The sequence below is a fragment of the Panicum virgatum genome, chromosome 6K (genome assembly GCF_016808335.1).
Source record: "Panicum virgatum strain AP13 chromosome 6K, P.virgatum_v5, whole genome shotgun sequence".
NCBI classification, from domain to species: Eukaryota; Viridiplantae; Streptophyta; class Magnoliopsida; order Poales; family Poaceae; genus Panicum; species Panicum virgatum.
In genome coordinates this window covers 43,852,229-43,875,532 of record NC_053141.1, presented here as the reverse complement: position 1 = coordinate 43,875,532, position 23,304 = coordinate 43,852,229, and the positions used below count along the sequence as shown (strand labels likewise).

The 23,304-nt window shown below is 53.5% G+C and overlaps 3 protein-coding genes across 4 annotated transcripts; all 3 read right to left on the bottom strand.

Moving 5' to 3' along the window:
* Nucleotides 1-1,596: 1,596 nt before the first annotated feature.
* Nucleotides 1,597-6,707, bottom strand: LOC120712834 (3-hydroxy-3-methylglutaryl-coenzyme A reductase). Its single transcript, XM_039998728.1, has 4 exons — nt 5,607-6,707; nt 5,036-5,217; nt 3,414-3,760; nt 1,597-2,443 (listed from the first exon to the last, which is right to left on the bottom strand). The coding sequence occupies exons 1-4, from the start codon at nt 6,500-6,502 to the stop codon at nt 2,201-2,203; spliced, it is 1,668 nt and encodes a 555-aa protein (XP_039854662.1). The 5' UTR covers nt 6,503-6,707; the 3' UTR covers nt 1,597-2,200.
* Nucleotides 6,708-11,875: 5,168 nt separating this feature from the next.
* LOC120712832 (cyclin-dependent kinase B2-1) lies at nt 11,876-15,227 on the bottom strand. The gene is made up of 7 exons (XM_039998725.1): nt 14,993-15,227; nt 13,265-14,874; nt 12,955-13,128; nt 12,759-12,852; nt 12,589-12,658; nt 12,354-12,492; nt 11,876-12,268 (listed from the first exon to the last, which is right to left on the bottom strand). Exons 2-7 carry the CDS (start codon nt 13,673-13,675, stop codon nt 12,176-12,178), a joined length of 981 nt encoding a protein of 326 aa, XP_039854659.1. The 5' UTR covers nt 13,676-14,874; nt 14,993-15,227; the 3' UTR covers nt 11,876-12,175.
* LOC120712833 (psbP domain-containing protein 3, chloroplastic-like) lies at nt 14,510-23,020 on the bottom strand. Of its 2 annotated transcripts, XR_005691034.1 has the most exons (9): nt 22,662-23,020; nt 22,471-22,536; nt 22,231-22,311; nt 22,026-22,108; nt 21,845-21,920; nt 21,641-21,759; nt 21,486-21,533; nt 21,290-21,399; nt 14,510-14,672 (listed from the first exon to the last, which is right to left on the bottom strand). XR_005691034.1 is itself a non-coding variant. In XM_039998727.1 (8 exons), the coding sequence occupies exons 1-8, from the start codon at nt 22,933-22,935 to the stop codon at nt 21,373-21,375; spliced, it is 774 nt and encodes a 257-aa protein (XP_039854661.1). In that variant the 5' UTR covers nt 22,936-23,020; the 3' UTR covers nt 21,212-21,372. The 2 variants fall into 2 exon arrangements, 1 of the variants encoding a protein (XP_039854661.1); XM_039998727.1 differs by lacking the exon at nt 14,510-14,672 and having other exon boundaries at nt 21,212-21,399.
* Nucleotides 23,021-23,304: the final 284 nt, after the last annotated feature.

Genomic DNA, 23,304 nt, shown 5'->3' with positions numbered 1-23,304 from the left:
AAAATGAAGGTAGTAAAATAAATTGGTTATTACGACGTACGATATTGATATGCTGAAACATTTTATTTTCTCTAAAATAAAGGGTAACAGCATGAGGGTTAATTTTGTATCCTGAATTATATTTACCTTGTATCAGAACCATCCGAATGTATGCTTATTTACGAGATGTCAAATGTTGTCTAATTATTAATGGGGGAAAACTGAATGTCTATTCAGAATTTGGAGTTACACAAAGCATTGAGTTATTGTATAAGGGAACGTATTAGGTGCAAATCAATCTCTCCGTGCAAATTATGGAAACTTCAAACTGGGCCATCGGATCAACATCCAAGGGGCATGGTGAATTGGGTAATTTTCCAATCTGGACCCGCTCTTGGATTGAGTAATCACACTTTTGCAAATCTCCACTCCCACCCTCCTGTGCCCCTTCCCTTGGATCTTGATCCGATGGTTCAGATTGAAGTTTTTATAGTTTGCACGAAGAGATTGGTTTGCACTTAATATGTTCCTATTGTATAAAGATGCAATCTCAGAACTGCATAACTGCCAAAATCGACAAATTCATCAAACAAAAGTTAGTCCGAATGGTGCTAAATTGAATCAAGGGAAAGCTTATGATGTTACCTCGCTAATATATCCTGCTGGTTGCGCGGATGAGCGCAGCTAAATCGGCGATGGTAGTTCAGGACTTCAGATTAGATGGAGGGCCCTTCTTCCTTGAGGTAGTGGATGAGGATAGGTACGTGCTCGCTTGGAACTGGTGTCGGTGGCCAATCCTGGTGCAGCAGCAGTTACCCTCGGTGCGCAGACTACTTGAGCTCGGACGAGGTCGCTAGCGAAGGGAGGCGCGAGTGGCAAAGGCGAGGGGGAACGTCGCCGGCGGCTTACGCAGACTACTTGAGCCCAGATGCGGTCGCCGGCAAAGAGAGGCGAGGGGGAATGACGTTTGCGGCTGAGCAGATGGAGCCGGTGGGCGGGGCGGCAAGCGGCGTCGCATTGCCCTCTGTCGCCGGCCTCCGGCACGGCCATCTGGTCCCCATGCCGCGCGTCTCTGCCTCCGCTTGGGCCTCGGTATCTTGCCTCCCCGCGCGGGCCTCGCACTGTGCGACAGCCTCGGCGGCGGCGAGGGAGAATGCGGCGGCCGCGGCTAGGAGCAGGGCGCCGAGGATGAGGAGCGGGAGGGGGAGCTGGAGGGAGGCACGCACGCTGCACTCATCAACAAACCGCGTCGACGCCCCAGCCGAGCTCGACCCGCTGGTGCGCCCTCGCGCCAGAGCCGGAGCTGCGCGTCGCTCCCCAACGCTGGGGCGCCGGCAGACGCGGCACGCCGCCCTATGCAGAAGGGGCAGTGGCGAGAGGAGGGAGGGAGAGGGCCGCAAGAGGAGGGAGGGAGGAGAGTTTGGAATGGGGTTTCTCAAGATTTTGCTGAAAGATGAGGTTTGTTTGTAAAAAAAACTAAGAGAGGAGGATGAACCACGAGTTGATTTCGTTAAAGTTTGAGGACCCTTTTGCAAAACAATCGGCAAATGCAAGATCTGGACTGTCCGCGCGCCCAATCGGACAATCGAGGAGAGGACGCGACGTGACATGCTCTAGTGCCGGGGAATGAACCCAGGTTTCGATATTAGAAGATTCGATTGCGAAAACGGGTCAAACAACGAGAAGAGATAGAGAGAAAAATAATAGATACAGATCTTAAAGGGGGAATAGAAAAAGGTTCACAAGCTGCTGCTTCCTGAAGCAAGGGGCGAGAGATCTAACAAGGGCCTACAACAATAACAACAACGCTTTCTGCACCAAGGTGATCAAAGCTTTTATGAACACGAAACACAGAGGAGGTTGGTTAGCTCGCTTCTCCGGTGGTCAGCGCGCAGGGGACGGCGGTGGCAGGGTTTCATGACCGAGTTGGAGTGGCCGGCGTCAAGAAAGAAATGGGTCAGCTCCAGAACAAGGACCTGGCCAATTCACAATCTTGACGGTTTCGCTTGATGCACACTGTTCGCAGCTCACTTGATGTTGACGGTGAATTCTTCTTTTGGCTCTTGGGAAAGTGACCAGGTGTCAAACAACCTCTGCCCTGTCCATGCCCAGTCCTTCCAACCCCACCTCTGCGCTTCCACCGGACATGAAAAACTTATTCCACGGCATTTTCACTATCCGGATCCGTCCATCTTCCCCCTGCGACGATCCAAGTCCAGGATCAAGGCACGATCTTGGACATGTCCTTGCTGGATCTGTTGTACTTCATGTGGCTCTTCACGAGCTGGCCAGAAGCGAGTGCGGACAGGAGGGATAGCTCCCCGGCGAGAACCCCGCCGGCCACTACGGTGGCCAGCAGCCTCGCGTTTGATCCGGGGGACTCCCGGTTCGCGCCTTTCACGCCAAGGAGGTCTAGGCATGCTGACTGGGAAGCCAGCTGAGTCCCTCCCCCAACTGTGCCCACCTGCATTTCAGAAACATTCAGAGCATGATGATCATTGTATACTGGGAGCATAATTTCAAAGGGTGTTAAACAAACAATCTGAGGCGCCTCAATACTGGGTTATGCCATCATAATCAACAAAGAAAAGACACTACAATAATGTGCCTCATCCTAACATCATCATAAGAGACGAGATGAACCGGAAAACAAAAATAAAAGATTCCCTTCTGTTGGGACCAGGGGCGTGTTTAGATCCGCGAAAAGGTGGTAGAAAAAGTCACATCGGACACTGTAGCACACTGTAGCACTTTTCGTTTGTTTGTGGTAAATATTGTCCTACCATGACCTAACTAGGCTCAAAAGATTCGTCTCGCAACGTACATCAAAACTATGCAATTAGTTTTTTTATTTACCTACATTTAGTACTCCATGCATGGGTCATTTGCTATATTTAATGTTTCGATGTGATTTCGATGTGATGGAAAGTTTGGAGTTTTGTGGGATTTAAACACACCCCAAAAGAAAAATATCCTTTGGGATCAAAGCAGCTGACCATGCCGACAAAGAAATGTAGTCAAACCTAATAAATAAACTCTCTAGAAAAAATCACTCATATAGCTAGACTACAACTTATAAGTAGGACAAAGCACATTGGTTTCCAGCCACACCAACTCTGTTTGCCCTACCAGTGTAGAACTAAAATACAAGGTTCCAGTTTGGCACAATATCAGCATTCATTATGTCGCCTTTTCTTTATGAACAAAGGAACTTGCTAGATGGAAATGCTCAAGAGATTTTAAAGGTCAATTATTCATGGAAAAGGATGCGCAAGTTAAGTATTATAACCCATTGGGGACCATAAGATACGTGCAGAGCATTTGTTGCAGAACAAAATCAAAGTGGGACCAATCATAATGTAGGCAAAGAATATCGCCAACACAAGACCCAGATATGCTAGCACTTTCATACAAACGAGAGCATTGTTGCGTACCTCGATAGATGGCATTGTGACAGAGATGTGAAGATCTTTTCCATCATTTATGGGTTCCAGCATTGTGATGCAGTGAGAGCTTTCTACATTCTGTGCAGGATCCTGGCCAGTGGCAATGAAGATGGCTGTTACGATATTGCTCGCGTGAGCGTTGAAACCCCCAAGAGCTCCAGCAATAGCAGAGCCAGCAAGATTCTTGATCGTGTTCAGCTCAACTAGTGACTGCACATCGGTTTTTAGAACCTTTTTCACCACTTCCTCCTTGATAACCGCCTCACAAACCACAGACTTCCCACGCCCTTCGATCCAATTCACAGCAGCGGGCTTCTTGTCAGAGCAAAAGTTACCTGATTTCAGGACCAAAAGATATTGATTATCTTGGGAAAATAAAATAAATACAATTTTAAATATGTTCTGGGCTCTTGTATCTACAATTATGTACAGTCGTTTGATGTACAAAATTATGCTTATGGAATTAGGTCTGACCAGCACGTCATAGCACGCAAAGCTGCCAACTTGGTAGTGGCGAACTAGTGATGCGCCGGCTTAAAATATTCTTTCTTGTGCTTTTAAAACATTATGCTAATGAAATCAGGTATTTACTAGTATAGTCAAATAAGAAAAAGATGGCCACAAGAACACTAGGGCCTGACCACATCACACTTAACCGCTTACACTTGTTCTACCATCCTCCTCGGGTCCAAAACCTTGGACCCGGGGTGGATGGTAGAACAAGTGTAAGCGATTAAGTGCGATGTGGTCAGGTCCTAGTGTATTCCTTTTTATGTAATAGTTATAGCATGTTTCTGCAGCCCTCTCTCTGGTCCAAGGAGAGGAACTGGACTCTGTAATTTGGACCAACCCCTTTTTTCCTCTTAATACAAAGATACAGAGCTCTCCTGCGTGTTCGAGGAAAAAAAAAGAAAAACATGGCATATAAAGGCTGCTAACATGAGTAAAGGTAGCTTGTGTGCTTTCTCCTGAACACTCTAGTAGTATGCATGACGATCAAGAAAAGGTAGTTCTACCTATTAAGTATTAAGAGTAAGTTTAGTCAATACTGTCAAAGTCAGTATTGGTTTATGTGCAGTATCATTGTACCAAGAGGACATTACAAATGCCCTTTCTGTCACTTTCTACATCCTATTCATAGTGACGAGCAACACAAAAATGAAGAAGTACTAGAAATACATATGTCATGCCATGTTGGTTTCACTGACCATCCAAGTTTGAAAAGGTAGAGCTGAATTGAACAAGCCAATATCCTTTACTCATGTTTCCCTCAGTAATTCGACAGGACAAGTAGTACTTGGTACTAGTATTTGAATTACCAGTCTTTATAACTTATTGTTCACAAAAGACTATTCAGCATGATCTTTTTTTTTTGGAGGTATTTTCAGCATGGTCTGATTTCAAACATGATGGCATTTGCAGGCAAGTACAAGAGCAAGTGATGAAGAATTTTAGGGGGGCTATATCCACTTCACATTAAACGCGGCAAGGAAATTAGGATTTACTTATTAGCAATCGAATAATGCACTGAAATTTGCAAGCATCAAGCAGTCAGGAGTGATTCAGGGGACTGAGATTCGACTTATCCAAAGCAGGACAGCAAAGCGAACCTGAGATGCTAATGACATCCATGTCAGGGAAGTCATCCTGAAGGAAATCCAGCACATTCTGCACGCCCTTTGAGATCATGTTCATACCCATGGCGTCCCCTGTGCTTGAGGTGAATCTCATGTACAAGTTCCTGCCTGCCATCGCGCACTGCACCCCCTGCAGCCTAGCGAACCTGCTTGACCTGTTCATATTCAACCATCACGTCATACTCATATCATTATTACTCCAGTGCCATCACAATTTCAAAACCTTGCAAAAAGAGAAACAACGAGATGAGAAGAAAAGGTGGTTTTGATTAAGACATAGGTATCTTCCACCAGGGTCGTCGAACATTAGTTGCGTGTGTACGTTTAATCCCAATGGCCTTTTTGACTCGTGCGTCTGGAGTGCGACAGATGACACTAGATTAGCACGCCAGGGTCGTCGAACATTAGTTGCGTGCTAATCTAGTGTCATCTGTCGCACTCCAGACGCACGAGTCAAAAAGGCCATTGGGATTAAACGTACACACGCAGTTGCGGCATCAGCTATCAAGCAAATTTGTCCCCTTTTTGAAGTTTCGGGATTCACCTGTTGAAAACCATGGAGAGCGTCTCAAAATTGTCAGGATCCTCGAGGAACGCCCTGACCTCGGCGGCGCGGCGCGCGGTGGGGAGGCGGGCGACGGGAGCGCGGGTCATCCCGTCGCGGAGCACGACGCTGGTGGCGCCGCCAGACTCCGCGATGGCCTTGCATCCGCGGTTAGTGCTGGCGACGAGGCAGCCCTCGGTTGTGGCCATGGGCACGTAGTACCTCTGGCCGTCGAGCAGGAGCGGCCCGGCGACGCCGACGGGCAGCTGCACGTACCCGACCGGCAGCTCGATGCACTGGCCCAGGACGGAGGAATAGTCGAAGCCGTCGAGCGGGAGCCCCTCGATCTCCCTCCCCGTGATCCTGCGCACCGCCTCGCGCCGGATCCCCGCGGCGCGGCGGCAGTCCCCGAGCCTGGTCTCGAGCACGTAGGACGGGATCTTCCCGGCGACGACCGCGGCGACGATCTCCTCGTCCTCCTCCGGCATTTTCTCGGGCGCGGCGGCGGGGCTCCCCAGCAGCGCGCACGGGGCGGGCGGCGCCGGAGCCCCGGCCCCGACGCCGAGGAAGTCCTCGTCCTCGTCGCTGGAGGAGACGATGGACTGCACGAAGGCGATGCCGAAGAAACTGAGGAGGTAGATGAGCGAGGCGATGAGCCCGAAGATGGCGAGCATCTCGGCGAGCCCCACGGCGTGGAGCGGCGTGGAGCTGCGGATCTTCTCGCGCCAGCGGCGCATCAGGTAGGCGAGCGAGACCGCGAACAGGGCCGAGAAGATGAGGTTGGTGTGCCGGATCGGCAGCGGCAGCGCGTCCCCGGCCTGCACCCTCGGCAGCCGGGCCGCCGCCGGCGGCACCGCGGCGGCGCCCTGCTGCCCCAGCTTGCGGCGCGCATCCATGGCCGGCGGCGCTCACACTTGTCGGTCAACGAGTCAAAGGCGGCGGTGGCGGTGGTCGGGGGGGCGTGGCGCGAGGTGCCAGTGGTCGGGGGTGTGCTCCGGGGGTGGGATGGATGGCCGCGCCGCGAGCCGCGAGGAGGTGGGAGGAGGAGGCCGGCGGAGGAGCGGCTGTCTCGGGAAGCTCCTCGGGACGCGGGCGGCCACGAGGCCGGCAGCGGCCGGCGCGGGCCCTTTTAATAGCGGCGGAGTGGAACCCAACCCTCCCGCGGAGCCCGGTGCGCTTACCGCTGGCACGAGGGCCCACGAGAGACCCACCCACGAGGGCACGAGGCCTGTCGGGCCCGCGGCGCGCCGAGGAGCCTCGCGACGCGAGCGATCCGGCGTGGGCCCATCGGCGGCCCTCTGGCTCTGGAAACGTGTGGAGGGAAGGAGGAAGGGGAGGAGATATCGTTATCGGGCTAACGCTTTTTTTTTTAATTTGTTATTGTTATGTTCTACCATTATAAGTTAATCTAAAAATTGTTAGCTTGTGCCGCGGCACCATCAGAGCGCTTGATTTTCCAGTACTGCTACTGATATAGTAGTGCATGAGGTGAAGTCACTGGGCTCTGGACACTTCAGCGGGGTCACCGGCATGCTGGCGTTACACGTGGTGTCCACCTCACTATCAGTTAGAGCAGGAGAGAGCCTTTCTTGGGTCTGTTTGGTTAGGGCCATAGCACACCTACCACGGGCTGCACACGTGCTAGATTAGCGCTGAAAGGGGAACATTGGATATTTCGGTAACTAGGCTATTAGGAGCACCAAATGTGAGCAAATTATAAAACTAGTTGCACAAGTATATGGCTGATTCGTGAGATAGATCAATTAAGTCTAATTAATTTATAGTTAGCACATGTTTACTGTAGCAACACATGGACTGCTCATTAGACTTCACTAGCATAGTGCTCATGCGTTGATACGGGTAATATAAATTTTACCCAGATTTATATGAGACTATCAATTCTGTGCTATTTCGTGTACAAGTCAGTGTCGTGACTTCGTTAGGTATTAATTGTCCAGGTTCTGATCGGAATTTCAATTAATTGTCCAGGTTCACTAGCAATATTCGATTGATTTATGTAGGTTCCTATTAGAATTTTGATTGGGACTGTGGAATCATTGCTCACTTGAAATAGTAGAGATTGATTCATATTGCTAATTAGTATAGAGGTTATGTAATTATTTTTATTATTAATTTATATTTAATATTTCTAATTAGTAACTAAACATCTCATGCGTAGGTCCAAAGTAGGCCTGCCGGATGCAAACGGGGGTGCGGTGACGAACAAGTCGCGCACCACAAGTCTGATGCCGCGGCATGTTGTTGGACCCGCCGTTTGATGAGACGGTCGGAGGATTGATTGAATCTCATGAGGTTCCAAACAGACACGGATGGCTACGCCACGAGTACAGTACATGGCAATTATATTTTAATTAGCACGCCTACCTCGTGCGTTGATCTTGTACGCACCACGCGTCACACGCAACGCTTGTGCTGCGAGGCGAACTGATCTTAGATCAAATGGTTAGATCTCTTGTGGTAAAACATACTCACCCTGCTTCAAATCTTCGACTTGGCATGGGTACTCGCATTTTTCTAGATTTATTTCAGAATTTTCCGGCATTATGCATTAAGTGTTAAGTGACGTTCCCGGCGACAACGAGGTGCCAATAGTGACTTCGGGAATCTCCATATCTGCCTGTTCAGTTCTTCGGAGGTGCTCGTAGGGGTAGAGTTTGCGTACGTGTGTTCATACGGATGAGTGTGCGTGAGTGTTGTGAGAGCGCCAATAGTGACTTCGGAAATCTCCAAATCTGCCGGTCCAGTCCTTCGGAAGTGCTCATAGGGGTAGAGTTTGCGTACGTATGTTCATAGGGATGAGTGTGCGTGCGTGTTGTGAGCGTCTGTGTTGTACTGTACTAAAAAAAGAAAAAAAATGCTCGTGCTGTGAGGACACCCATCAACATCAGGTACATCAGCGCCGCAAAGCGATGGTGTGATAAACTTTTCCCAAAGTCCCGTCTAGGTCCATCAACTTTTAAATCGGTCATTTAAGTCCACAATCTATTTAAGCGTTGCTGTAGAGGTCCAAATGCCTACACGGAGGCTTCTCTTGCCTACGTGGATTGTCCAGCGTGGAGGCTGGGTCATGCGAGCTGTTGGACGCCTGGTTTATTTTGCAATGCAGCCCTCCATGGACTTCTTCCGTTCATATCTTTGTTTGAATGAATGCAAGTTCTATCTATCTGATCATTTGAAATGCAGTGACAATACTATGAGAAGCAAGTTATACAATGCGTTGCATTGCATAATGTAGTAGTAGTTTCATCTTACAGGATAAACTATCTGATATGCCATCATGTTTGTAGTTTCAGGTGGTAGCTTTACCTAAATATGACACAAAAAGGCAACATTGCCATTTACAAAAGACAAGTATCATCCGCAGAAGATGCTTGCAGGTGTATATAACTACACAAAAGACAACTATCATCCACAAAATATTGGCCAGCCTCCATCTCGGACCTTACTATCCAGCCTTCTTCTTTGCTGCTGCTCCAGAATACTTTTTTTTAGTTGCCGGTTCAGTACCCTTCTTCTTTGTTGATTGTTCTATAGCCTTCCTCTTGGCCGATGGTCTTGACACCCTTCCAGATTTGGCGGCAGTGGTTGGAGGAATAGGCCTTCCAGACGATTGCAAAATAAAACCAGGCATCTAACAGCTCGCATGACCCAGCCTCCACGCTGGACGATCCACGTAGGCAAGAGAAACCTCCGTGTAGGCATTTGGACCTCCACAGCAACGTTTAAATAGATCGTGGACCTAAATGACCCATTTAAAAGTTGATGGACCTAGATGGGACTTCGGGAAAAGTTTATGGCCCTACAGTGAAATTTACTCATATACTTATATATACACATACAACATATACTTCATTCTTAAAAAATTGGAACTCTCGCTTCCAAACATTCAAAAAGTTTAAATTTAGTTAAATTTATATAAAATAGTACAAAATGAGTATTGATCATGTAATATACCTTTATACCAAATCTATATATTGGTGATATAAATTTTAAAGAGAGTTGCATTCTTTTAATTTGGAATGGAGGGAATATATATCTATCTTTTGAGACCGCTGGTAGCTGAAAGGATTCGAAAAAGGGAGGGCCGAGGGCTTAGCCGTAGCATCGTCTCCGGGGGGCGCGGTCGAGGACGATCCGGCCGGATCAACACGTTACCCGCCTGCTGCCTGCGGCATGCACGGACGCACCACGCGTTGTCCGCGCCGAGCTTGCGTCGTCGCCACTGTGCTTCTTCCGGCCGCCGGCCGCTAGCTGGCAGCGGCGACGGTCGCCCGGCGGGCGCGCGCTGGCAGGCCGCAGGCCGCCGCGTGCACGTGGGCATGGATCGGATGAGTCGTCGCCACGCCGCCAGCCGCGCTCGACATGTTAGCTTGTGCCTTCAACGTGCGTGCCGTACTGCCGTGTCCCCGTGCGCGCGGAACCTGCTGCCCGACGACGACGAGATCTCGATAAGCCCCGGCAGGCGCATGCGTCGCGGGTCGCCGCCGGCGTGCGGCGTTCCGGCCGGTGTGGCGCGGCAATGGAGTACGGCTCCTTGTCAATTCACGCCCGCGCGCGTACGTCTCGCTCGGCCGGGTCATCGCCAACGCCCAGCGGCCGGCACGGCGGTGCCACGAGCACGCCGTGTACGGGTAGTGCCGTTGCGAGGACGACGTACGGATGCCGGGATGCGTACGTGTTCCGGCCAGGTGCTACGTACTAGTTTTCTGCGCAGGCAGTCGGCATGGGATGCGTATCGGGGCCCCATACCATACAATAGTATCATTGGCTCATGCATTGCTCGTAAAGAACTTCTCCTCATGCATGCTTAACTCGATCACCAATGGCGCCCGGATCACACGGTGCCGGCCGGTGGCTGTTGCCCATCGCCCCTCCTCCTCTGCTAATTGTCCGGCCGCGGCCATCTTCTTGATCAAAGTAATTAATTGATGGAGTATAGCAGGCTGGTAACAGATTAATTATCTGTGCAGCATGCACATAGCAGGTGATCTAGCAAGCTCAAAAGTTTGGAGCATACTTATATGAATATTAGCATAAATTTACTTAAAGGGATTCAAAAGCTTTGATTTACTTAAAGGGAGCATGCACATTCATTTCACGCTACAAGAGCCACCAAAAAAAAAAACTCAATATTTATCACTATGAACAATGCACTTCTTTGATTTAGCTCTAGCTTCGCCCCCTTACAACCCTATTCCTATAACATATTCGAGAGATTGAGCAATCAAATTCGTGTCGAGAGACACGCTGACTACCTTTGAAAAAAAATACTGCAGGTTAAACTTCAGAAAAAAAAGTAGAAAGTGTAAGCTATTGTTCGATTAGAGAATTTGAACCTAGGTGAGCAGATTTCTCTGCATCAAATTTTACACTAAGCTCGATGATGCACGGCTATTTATGAAGTTTCACTGTCGAAAATGCTCGTGCGGTGCGGTGGTAAGGTTTCTGTTTTTTTTTTTAGAAACACAGTACAGGTGCATCATCCAGCTGGGGATGTAGGCATCTCGTGGATCGCGTGGCTAATTATTGTGATCGGCCCACAAATACGACGCCTTGCACTTGGACCAGATACTGGACTACTGGTCATGGGCCTCTCGCTATTGGTTTGATGTGCCTTTGGTAGGTTTGGGTGGTGGTTGGCCGTCGGTCTCGTTCGCACGTAAACGACGCGCGCGTGCCCACAGACACAGATCTAACAGCACGGCCATCCTGACCGTCCCCTGAACGCCATTTGGCTTCAGAGCTCGATGATTCAATGGCGCTGCAGATTCGCAGTAACGTGCCTGCTCCACAACCATCCATGATCCATCGACGGAAGAAGATGGGATGGACGCCGCCGGGGGAAGGAATCATTGCTCGCTCTTTTCGGGAAGAGGCCAACCGGGGACCGGCACCGGGAGGCCCTCTACGCTCGCCTCTCCCGTGGGCCTGGCGCCCTTGTCTCATTTCTCAATCATTTTCTTGGTCTTTTTTGCCTCCTTTTCACGCCATGGATACAACGAAAACATACCGCTCGGCACGTCACCTCTTCCCCTGGGGTACGGGACAGCCTTCCTCGCCCAAGGACAACGAGCCGCAACGATCAAGAGCTGTACGCGGACAAGGAGCAGCTGCACAAACAATGTCCAGACAGCTCGAGCAAAACGATCAAGCCACGACGAAAAGTTTTACAAAAGACACCAGAAAGGAGAAGATTGCCGCTCGTCAATACAAGTGCTTGCTCTTAACAAAATAAGTACTCAGTCACGTTCGCGAAAAAAAAAACTCGTCAATACTAGTTCACTTTATGTTGAACTTCTTTCTAGTTTATCCATCACAACCAAAGTGAATGCCACAGCACAGGAAGAAAGCAGGTACTAGAAAACAGACATACTCTTCTTCTACTACTACTATTACTACTGCTGTCCTGGAAGCAAAAGCACTGCTTCAGGGCAATCAAGTTGCACACCAACAAGGCCAAGAATTAGCTTATACAAGAAGCAGCTTCACCTTCATGCCAACTCATGAAGGCTCGCAGCGGATTCCTGATTCCTGCTTCTCGCATCGCTTCAGTACTGCTCCTTGTTCACATCATTGAAGTACGGGTGCTTCAGGGCCATCTTCGCAGAGATCCGCCTCGCCGGCGCGTACTCGAGCATTTTCTGCAGCAACAGCAGCAACCAAGTTAAGTTAGAATGCAATCGCCACAGCGTAACGCCGCCCAGCATTTCATGGTTCAGTACCGACCCCAAGCAAGTCGTAGCCGTCTTCGTCGAGACCGGGGACAAGAGTGGACAGCTTCGTGGGCTTCCACTGCGGGTACTCGTGCCAGTTGGGGAGCTTGCCGACGCCTGGCCACACCTGCTCATTCGGGGTGCCAAGCAGCCTGGCGTCCACAAAAGCAAGACGGATCATCGTCAGTATTCAAACACCCACCAATAATTTAAGCAAAGGAACAACGAAAGGTTGATGAGTATATTACTTGAAGATGTGCAGGAGCTGCTGCAACTCTGAGTCCCCGGGGAATAGTGGGTTGTTAGTGACCAACTCAGCTGCAATTTACCGCCAGATTAGAACATGTATGTGTCACGGTGAGTTCTGAAACAAACAGTTCTTATGGACAAATCATCTCTGAGTTCATCGGAATCGTACCAAATATGCAGCCCACGGACCAGATGTCAACCGGCGTGGCGTAGTGAGTGGCGCCAAGCAGAACCTCGGGTGCCCTGTACCACAGGGTCAGGATCTGCAGACACAGAAATTTCAGGTACTGCTGGGAATCGGATCCAAAGAGCAGGGATCAAGCGGAAACATCCATGCGGCTGATGGGGACCAGCAGGATTCATACCTCGTGGGTGTACTTCTTCAAAGGGACGGTGATGGCGCGGCTGAGGCCGAGGTCAGCGATCTTGAGCGCCATGGTCTTGCGGTCCATGAGCAGGTTGTGCGGCTTGAGGTCGCGGTGCAGCACCCCGCGGCCGTGGACGAAGGCCACACCCTTGCACAGCTGGTACATCAGGACCTGGGAACGCGCCGCATCAGATCATCACCATCCGCCGGGATCAGCCACGGCTAACGCATTCGCACAAGCACCTCGCGTGCACGGGGGTAGGATGAGGGAGGTGAAAACACGAGAAGGCAAGACGATGGTGATTTACCTTGACGGTGAGCGCGGGGATCTTCTCGTGGTTGGCGCGGTGCCCCCGGATGAACTTCTTGAGGTCGGTGTCCATGTACTCGAAGACGAGGAAGAGGATGGTCTGGCCCTCCTTGTTGGCGCCCTGCTTGAGGTCGAGCAGGCGCACCACGTGCGGGTCCTGCGACAGCATCCGCAGCAGCGAGACCTCCCGCAGCGCGGTGGGGGGCACGCCCTCGTCGTCCTCGGGGAGCCGCGTCTTCTTCAGCGCCACGATCCGGCCCGTCGCCTTCTCCCGCGCCTTGTACACCTTCCCGTACGTGCCCTCGCCCACCTTCTCCAGCTTCTCGTACAGGTCCATGGCGCGCAGCTCTCCGCCCGTGGTCGTCGACGGCGCCGCCGCCGGCTTCGGCTGGTGCTGGAGCGTCGCCATCGCTCTCGCGCGGGGGGCCGGTCCTCTCGCTCTCGCGGCGGATTTGGGGCAGGGCGTGGTGGACGGCGGTGGCGGTGGTGGGCGGATCTGGAGTGCGTGGATTAGGGGTTGGAATTGGGGGAGGATTTTGTATGCGGGAGGGAGCGGGGGGGAGGAGAGAGCCGTTTGAGGGGAGGTGAGGACGCCGCCGAGGAGGCGCTCCAACGGCTCCTTGTGACTTCGAATTTCGAATCCTGTACGCCGTTTGAGGGGAAGCCAAGGTCGGTGGAGGTGTGGGCCGGTTTTCCTTCCACACGAGTTATGGGCCGAACTGAAAAGCAGGCCTGATGAAGCTGCAGCCCAACGTCGGCGATGGTGGTGTAAGGAAGCCTATGGGCCGTGGGAACGTGGAAAGGCCGTATCATTTCAGTCTGCTTGTTTGCACCAATTCTATACATCTTCCGAAAAATTCTTTCCGACCTTCCAATACTTGAGATTCGTACAAACAATTTCAGCCTTTAAATATACTCAAACTCCAGCTTCCTCCCTCCCCTTCCCCTCTCCTCCAACCCTGCCGCCGCCGACCACCCGCCTCGCACCGCCGCTGCCCGCGTGCCCTGCTTCTCCACGCGCTGCCTGCCCGTTGGCCGCCGGCGTCAGATAAGATGAGTTTTAAACGTTGATTCAACATTTTCGAAATAATTCAACATTTTTCGAAAGTTGGCTCAACATTTTTTGAAACATCGGTTCAACATTTTTTTCAATAGATGGGCCTTAGTGGGTTTTATAGATGAGTTGCTTAAACATCTTCCACAGGATATATAGGAGCCCCCGTTTGTCTGACCTCTGGAAAAAAAAACAAAAAAAGAAAGAAAGATTTACTTGTTATACACCTGTGAAAGACGTGATCACTCATTTGTTACAGTGTTTGAGAATTGAGAAATGGGCATCGCATCTCCTAAGGAACGCTGAATGTGCCCCTGAATGTGGCAGACATGCTGGTCGATTTACTGGCATATGTTGGAACTCATGTGCTGATCGACGCGGTCTTGCGCACAACGCGCCCTGCGCGCGACGCGCTCCCCGTCTCGCGGACGACGCGCTCCACTCGGCTCCGTTCCGCACGGCTCCACGCGTTCCACGCTCCGCGCGCCCCGCTCGGCGTCACCCGCAAGGCGCGCGCGCGCTCGCCACGCCCTGCATGGCTCACCCGCTGACTCCTGTAATCTAGCTGAGCTTGTTAGTCTACAGGTTTCTTGTAAACGTGTATATATACTACACAGAGCATCAATACAACGTACGGTTGATCCAAATCCTTCTCTACATGGTATCAGTTACCTTTGATCCTCTTCTCTAGCTTCCGCTCTCCCTCTTTTTTGCGCGCCGCGCCGCCATGTCGTCGCCGGCGCACTCCTCCTCCAGCTCTTCTGCCTCCTCCAACCTACTACCAGATGCACCACAGCCTGCTCCCGCCGCCGTCGTGCAGCAAGTGAACATCCGTTCCCACGTTCCCGTTCTCCTTGACTTGCCGACCGCGAACTACGAGCAATGGCGGTGCCTCTTCGAGTCCGTCCTTGGGAAGTTCGGTCTCGATGAGTTCGTCCGCTCGGCGCCGCCCATGGCTCAGCGCACCGCCGAGTGGCGGCAGATCGACCAGACGGTCGTCAATTGGATCTACACCACCGTCAACAAAAGTGTCTTCGACATCGTCTACCGCCCGCGCGTCTCCGCGTTCACCCTCTGGGGCGCTGTCGAGGACATCTTCCACGACAACGAGATGCACCGTGCTGTCCTCCTCGAGACCGAGCTGCGGTCCATCACGCAAGGCGACGCCGGCATCGACGAGTACTGCTCCCATCTCAAGCGTCTCGCCGACAAACTTCGTGACATCGGCCAGCCCGTCTCGGAAACGAGCCAAGTGCTCAACCTTCTCCGCGGGCTCAACCCCAGGTACCGCCACGTCAAGCCGGTGATCACCTCCAGGCGCCCGCCCCACACCTTCCAGAGCGCGCGCTCCTTCCTCGCCCTTGAGGAGCTCCAGCTGAAGCACGATGACAAGACGGAGGCCGGTCAGGCGTTCCTCGCCGGCCACGCCGGTCCCGCCAACTCTGGCGGACCCACTTCTCACGGGGGCTCCTCTGGCCATGGGGCCCCTCCCTCCGGCACCGGCGGCTCCCCCGGCGGCGACACCGGTGGCAACCGCGGCTACCGCACCAAGAACAAGCGTCGCGGCCGCGGTCCCAACGGTGGATTCACGCCCTCCGGCGGCGCAGGCGGCACAGGTGGTGCCTCCCAGCGCCCACCGGCGCCGTGGATGGGCAACTTCAACCCATGGACTGGACTCGTCCAGGCCTGGGGCATGCCTTTCCGCGCGCCTGCCTCTGGTGTCTTGGGCCCCCGTCCACCGTTCCCGGCCCAACAGGCGATGATGGCACACCACCAACCTTCTCCCGTGCCGGGCCCTTCCTCCTCCTCCGGCGCGTCAGCCTGGGACACCAGCGCCCTCTACGCCGCCCTCAACAACGCCGGCGTCGCCACCCAGCCACCAAGCTCTGCAGATTGGTACCTCGACACCGGCGCCTCCTCGCACATGTCATCCGCCTCCGGTATCACTTCCTCCCCTCGGCCTCTTCCCTTTCCCTCCTTTGTCACTGTCGGAAATGGCGCACGGTTGCCTGTCACACATACAGCCGACGCCACCATTCCTACATCATCCTCCTCTCTGCATCTCCATAATGTTCTTGTTACTCCTTCTCTGATTAAGAATCTGATCTCAGTCAAACAGCTAACCCGTGACAACAATGTCTCCATTGAATTTGATCCCGTCGGTTTCTCTGTCAAGGATCTGGCCACTCAAACGGTGATGCTCCGATGTGAGAACTCCGACGACCTCTACCCTTTGCGGCTGCCACAGCACCAAGCTCTCACTGCCTCATCGTCACCAACGGTGGAGCTGTGGCACAACCGCCTTGGGCATCCAGGCTCGCGCGCTCTCCATCAGATTCTCCAGTCCTTTGATTTCCAGTGTAATAAATCAGCTGCTCACTCGTGCCATCATTGTCAGCTGGGCAAACATGTTAGGCTCCCTTTTGCTTCTTCAGATACACCCATTTATTTCCCTTTTCAGCTAGTGCATTCCGATGTTTGGACATCTCCAGTTTACAGCAATTCGGGTTATAAGTACTATGTTGTTTTGATTGATGCCTACACTCATTACATATGGATTTTCCCGATTCGCAATAAGTCTGATGTCCAGGATGTCATTCGCACCTTCTTCTCCTACGTTCATACTCAGTTTCAGCTGCCCATTCTTGCCCTCCAGACCGACAACGGACGCGAGTTTGACACTCACGCCTTGCGCAATTTCCTTGCTGCACAGGGCACCTGCTTCCGCCTCTCTTGTCCCTATACCTCACAACAAAATGGGAAGGCCGAGCGGATCTTACGTACAATTAACGATTGTGTTTGCACGCTACTAATTCACAGTGCAGCTCCCTGTTCTCTTTGGGCGGAGGCCCTGAACACGGCGACATACCTCATCAACCGGCGTCCTTGCCGCGCCACGGGTGTCATGACGCCACACCAACTCCTCCTCGGTGCACCACCTCTGTACGACGAGCTTCGTGTCTTCGGCTGCCTCTGCTACCCCAACGTCATGCCAATGACGGCGCACAAGCTCAATCCGCGCTCTGTGGCGTGCGTCTTCCTCGGCTACCCCAGCGACCACCGCGAATACCGTTGCTACGACATCGAGACGCGACGTGTCTACATCTCGCGTCATGTTACCTTCGTCGAGAACGTCTTCCCGTTCCGGAACGCGACGTCCCCACGCACGCCAATGACGTCTACACCCACGGCTGTGCACACCGACGACGACGCTCCACCCACCTCGACAACGCCGGGGCCCGCGCGCCCTCACCGCCGGGTGTACTGTGCCGTCCCTGCATCCCCACCAACGGCGGCGTCATCTTCCTCGGTTGCCACCGGTTCCTCTCCACCGACGCCACACGTCCCCACCACGTCGGCCCTGTGTAGCGAAAATGGCCTCTCATGCCATATTTCAATATAATGTTTTGGCGATTGATGACACACGCAACACTTGAACTAATGTGTTTGCTTAGATGATATACTCAGGCTTTTAGGTTCAAGTGATGACAAAGAGAAGAGAGGCGAAGCTAGGCCCGAAGGGCCGCCCCTACGGGGGTTCCGCTACCCGGTTAGCGGACGGGGGTCGAGGGGGAGCCGCCCCTCGCGGGTCTCAGGGCAGCGCCCTGAAACCTAAAAGAAATCAAGTCACCGGTTGAACCGACGCCAAGCAAATTACACACGTCGGTGCATTGACTTGAGCACGTCTGGGAGTTTTAGTATCACCGGTTAAACCGACGTAAGGCAAAATGTACTCATCGGTGCAATGACAGAGATGGCCTGTGGGCTAGGGTTTGGCACCGGATGAACCGACGATAGGAAGTTTGAATACGTCGGTGCAATGGCAGAAGCAGACCAAGAAAAATGCATACATCGGATGAACCGATGATGCACCGGTTAATGGCGTCGGTGCAGTTGTCCAGAGAGTTTGTTTTTCAAGGATCAGAGGACAGTTGCACTCACCGGTTAAACCGACGCTAACATTACATACACCGGTCGATTGCATCGGTTGATTGCCCGTACACGTAACGGCTAGTTTTCAGTGGGCAGTTTAGTATCACCGGTTAAACCGACGATGGCGATTTGGGGAGCATTGGATTAACCGGTGTTAAGCACATTTCTGGCAGCTTTTCCCCAACGGCTATATTTGCTTGTGCTGCCTATATATACCCCCAAGGCCGCACCATTTGAGTGTGCTGGAGTTCAAAGAAGTATACTAGAGCTAAAGATCATCTCCAACCACCATAGAGCTTCATTGTACATCATATAGGCTTAAGCACACTTGTTAGAGTGCTTAGTGCTTGATTAGGGATTAGTTCTTGCGAGAGCTCCCTTGAGAGAAGTCTTGCTGCGGCAAGCAAACACTTGTACTCGTCGTGTGACCCTCCGACTTGGTGTGGAGTGGCAACGACACTTTGTGCGGGGAAGGAGGCCCCTACTTGGTGTTAAAGCTCCAAGATAGTGAAGACGGTGCCGTGGTGACGCTTCGAGATAGACGGTGGCGGTGACCTCGTCTTTGTGACTTGGTGTCACTTAGCCTTTGCTTGTCGGGAGCCTTGGAGGCGTGGCAAGACGGTGATCAAGCGAAGAGACTCGGTATCACACTTGTTCTTTGTGAGCAAGTGGCCGTGGACGTAGGGAGGGACTTTGGTGTCCTAACCGAACCACGTTAAATCGTGTGTCTTGGTGTCTTCACGGGAGTTTGCATATCCTCTCCCTTACCGCTTTACTTACCGCATTACGTTTCCGCATTTACTCTTTCTTGCTTACCTTTACTTTCCTAGTTAGTTTGATTAGGATTGACTATAGGTTGCAAGTCTTTTGGGGTAAGTAGAGGGTAGCATAGATAAACCTTAGTCATAACTAGCATGTGTAGGACGTGTTAGGTTTATCTTATGCAATTAGATTGAGCCCTAGGATAGAAAAGCGATTAGCGACCCTATTCACCCCCTCCCCCTCTAGGGTCGGACACCCCGGTGATCCTTACACCCTGCGTTCGTCACCCGACTCCGGCCTCTCGCCAACGCCAGCCTCGCCCACACCGATGACGCCCACACCTGTCGGAACACGCTTAGCCCCGCAACCACCACAGCATCACATGGTGACGCGTGCTAAGGCCGGCATCCTCAAGCCAAACCCCAAGTACGCCCTCGCGAGCACCGCGCCTGCAATGTCACCCCTCCCGCACTCCGTCCGTGAAGCTCTCAAGGACGACAACTGGCGCCAGGCCATGCAGTTGGAATGCGACGCTCTCCAACGCAACAAGACCTGGACGCTGGTCCCTCGACTTCCTGGCACGCAGGTCATCACCGGCAAGTGGGTGTTTAAACACAAGCTTCACTCCGACGGCACTCTCGAGCGCTACAAAGCTCGGTGGGTGGTGCGTGGATTCCATCAGCGACCGGGGATCGACTTTGGCGAAACTTTCTCCCCCGTCGTCAAACCAGCGACCATCCGCACCGTCTTGACACTGATCGCCTCCAAGAACTGGCCCGCTCACCAGCTGGACGTCTCGAACGCGTTCCTCCACGGCAACATTTCGGAGCGCGTTCACTGCCAGCAGCCGACGGGATTCGAGGACGTGGACCAGCCGGACGCCGTATGCCTTCTCTCCCGCTCGCTCTACGGCCTCCGTCAAGCACCACGTGCCTGGTTCACCAGGTTTGCGGAACACGCCATCTCGCTCGGCTTCCGGCAGTCTCGCTCCGACTCGTCGTTGTTCGTCTACGGCCAGGGCGCGTCCATGGCATATCTCCTACTGTACGTCGACGACATCATCATGTCTGCCTCCACGCCGGCGCTGCTTCATCTGCTCATCGGCAACCTCAAGTCCGCGTTTGCTGTGAAGGACATGGGCCCCGTCAGCTACTTCCTTGGCGTGGATGTTCGCCGCACCGCCGACGGATTCACTCTCTCACAGACTGCCTACGCCCTCGACATTTTGGAACGCGCCGGGATGGCCAACTGCAAGCCAGCAACCACCCCGGCCGACTCCAAGGCCAAGTGCTCCAGCAGCGATGGCGTGCCCATGAAGGAGGCGTCCTGGTACAGAAGCATGGCCGGTGCACTGCAATACTTGACACTGACTCGGCCCGATATATCTTACGCCGTTCAGCAAGTATGTTTGCACATGCATGCGCCCATGGAGTGTCACGGTGCGATGCTCAAACGGATCCTTCGGTACATCAAGGGAACAACGACGCTCGGGCTTCATCTTCATGCTGCCAAGTCGCCAACGATCACCGCGTACACGGACGCCGACTGGGCAGGATGCCCGGACACCCGTCGTTCTACCTCTGGGTTCGCGGTCTTCCTCGGCGACGCGCTCATCTCGTGGTCCTCCAAGCGACAGACTACCGTCTCCAGATCATCCGCGGAGGCGGAGTACCGTGGCGTCGCCAATGCGGTGGCTGAGTGCTCTTGGCTCCGACAACTTCTTGGCGAGCTTCACTACGCCGTTCCGAAGGCGACGGCGGCCTACTGCGACAACATCTCCAGTGTGTACATGGCTCGCAACTCCGTCCATCACCGGCGAACCAAACACATCGAGATCGACATCCACTTCGTTCGGGAGAAGGTAGCCATTGGTGAACTTCGCGTTCTTCAGATTCCGAGCGCCCGTCAGTTCGCGGATATATTCACCAAAGGTTTGCCGACGGCGTTGTTTGAAGACTTCCGATCCAGTCTCTGCGTCGGTTCCACGAGCTGAGACTGCGGGGGGGTGTTGGAACTCATGTGCTGATCGACGCGGTCTTGCGCACAACGCGCCCTGCGCGCGACGCGCTCCCCGTCTCGCGGACGACGCGCTCCACTCGGCTCCGTTCCGCACAGCTCCACGCGTTCCACGCTCCGCGCCCCCCGCTCGGCGTCACCCGCAAGGCGCGCGCGCGCTCGCCACGCCCCGTCTACAGGTTTCTTGTAAACGTGTATATATACTACACAGAGCATCAATACAACGTACGGTTGATCCAAATCCTTCTCTACAGCATAAGAATCTCGTTACTGAACTTGGGTTGCATCTCTTGATCTCTTCTCTGCATACCGTGCATCTCTGGCCAAAAACCCCTCTCGTCTCATGTCAACCTGAACGACCGAACAGCCTGCGAAACCGGCGGAGAAAACAGAACCCCACATTTCAGCGCTCATCAGTGTAAGAACACAGGGCAGAATTGGTGCCGGAGCTCACCTTCTCTATCTGGGCCCTGTACTTCTCCGACTCCTCGTCGTCGATGTACTGAATAAACAAGACAGACGCCGGGGTTACTACTAAGCTTAGCGTGCGATTTCAGCTGCAGTAACGCTCGGCCGAGCCTGGCAGGCAATGGCATGGGCGCTGCTCACCTGGCCGGTCACCGTGTAGAGGCGGTTATACCATCCGTTGGACGCCATCCCGATGGCCGAAAGGATGTGCCGCCGCCGCTCGCCGGGGTTCTGCAGCGTGTACTCCACGTAGTACAGGCCTGCACCCACCGTGCCGTGCTTGGTCAGGTTCTCAAGTTCAGGGGTGCACGCGTCTCAGAACTCTGTTCGCGGCGAGCTACTAACCGTTCGCAGCCTTGGAATCGATGAGCTTCGCGGCGAGCCCCGGTGGCCTCTGCCAGCTCCTGTCCAGGCCGTTCACCTGCTCATCACCAACGCACACGGAGGTGAACAATGGCCATCAGAATTCAGAGCGTCCAGGTGTGATCAGACTCGAGCAGGCTCGGCCCCCCGAGCGCGTACATACCAGGCCCTCGGCGAAGGCGTCGACGTCGCCGAAGGACTTGAGGCTGGTGAAGTCCGGCCCGATCCCGGTGATGGCGACGCTGACTGGGAGAGTGGCAGGGCAGGAGCTCGTGAGCTCACAGCGGCACCGATGGCTCCATGCTCCGTCGCATGGTAGCTTGGCTACCCGCGGCACAAGGCGGAAGAAGAAGAAGGAGGAGGCGTACCGTTGGAGTCGGCGGCCTGCTCGGGGTAGAACGCCGTGACGGACTTGATGCCGCTGGACTCGCCCGCGCCGATCAGCCATCCTGGAAACAATCGCAGGATCAATTTAACTGTTCTGTCACCTGATTCTGCCTGCTGGTGCTGTTTTTTTTCTTTCTTTCTTCAGTGCCCGCCTGATTTTTAGCCTGCATGTTCGTTCGTTCCTTGTGCAAAATCTGAAGAAGAAGAAGAAGAAGAATCACCTTGTGGAACCGCAATGCTGAACTTGTTGGCCTCATCCTCGTACGTGGTGAAGCCCTCCTGCAACTCTGATCAGCGGACGACAAGACTGAAGAAACAGGCATCGTTTCGCCAGAACGCACTGAATGAACAAGAACACATTTGCCGACCGCAGGCGGGGGGCGAGACCGCAAGAGCGTGGAGGTTGCCGTACCGGTGCCCTCGGCCGCCGGAGCATCCGCCGGAGCGAGCGCCGGCGCCGCCACGGCGGAGAGGAGGATGCCGAACAGGGCCTCCCTCCGGGCCACCCGTTCCATCCTGGCAAGGTCAGTCGTTCCGTACCGCGAAGGCCGGCAGTGGCATGCTGTTGTCGCCTGCAGCCTCCTCCCGTGGTTGCTGCTGGACTTGCGCCTGAACGACGAGGAGGAGGAAGGGAGGCCGGCGGTCGGGTACCAGAGGGAAGCGGTGCTGCTGGTGATGGCGGCCATGGCGCACGCCGCGCGTCCTCGGGTGCGGATTGGTGGTGGTTCGCGCGCCGTTTCCTGGGATATTTTGTTTCGGCCGCCGTATGTATGGCAACGGGACGCCGCGGGGCACTTGTGGTCGCCCGGTCGGCTGGCCAGGCCAACAGGAGTGGACCCGAGGCGCTAGTGGCGGAGCTAGGATTTTTTTTTTATTATTAGGAGGGGCCAACTATATTAGTTTATATAAAAATTTAATTAAAATTCAAATGTTCAATGTAAATTTGGAAATCATAGGGGGCCAGGCCCCTGCCCGGCCCCTGTCTCCGCCCCTGCGAGGCGCAGGTTCGAGTCGTGAACTCGTGATGGCGACGGTAGAGCCGATGCCTTGCTGCT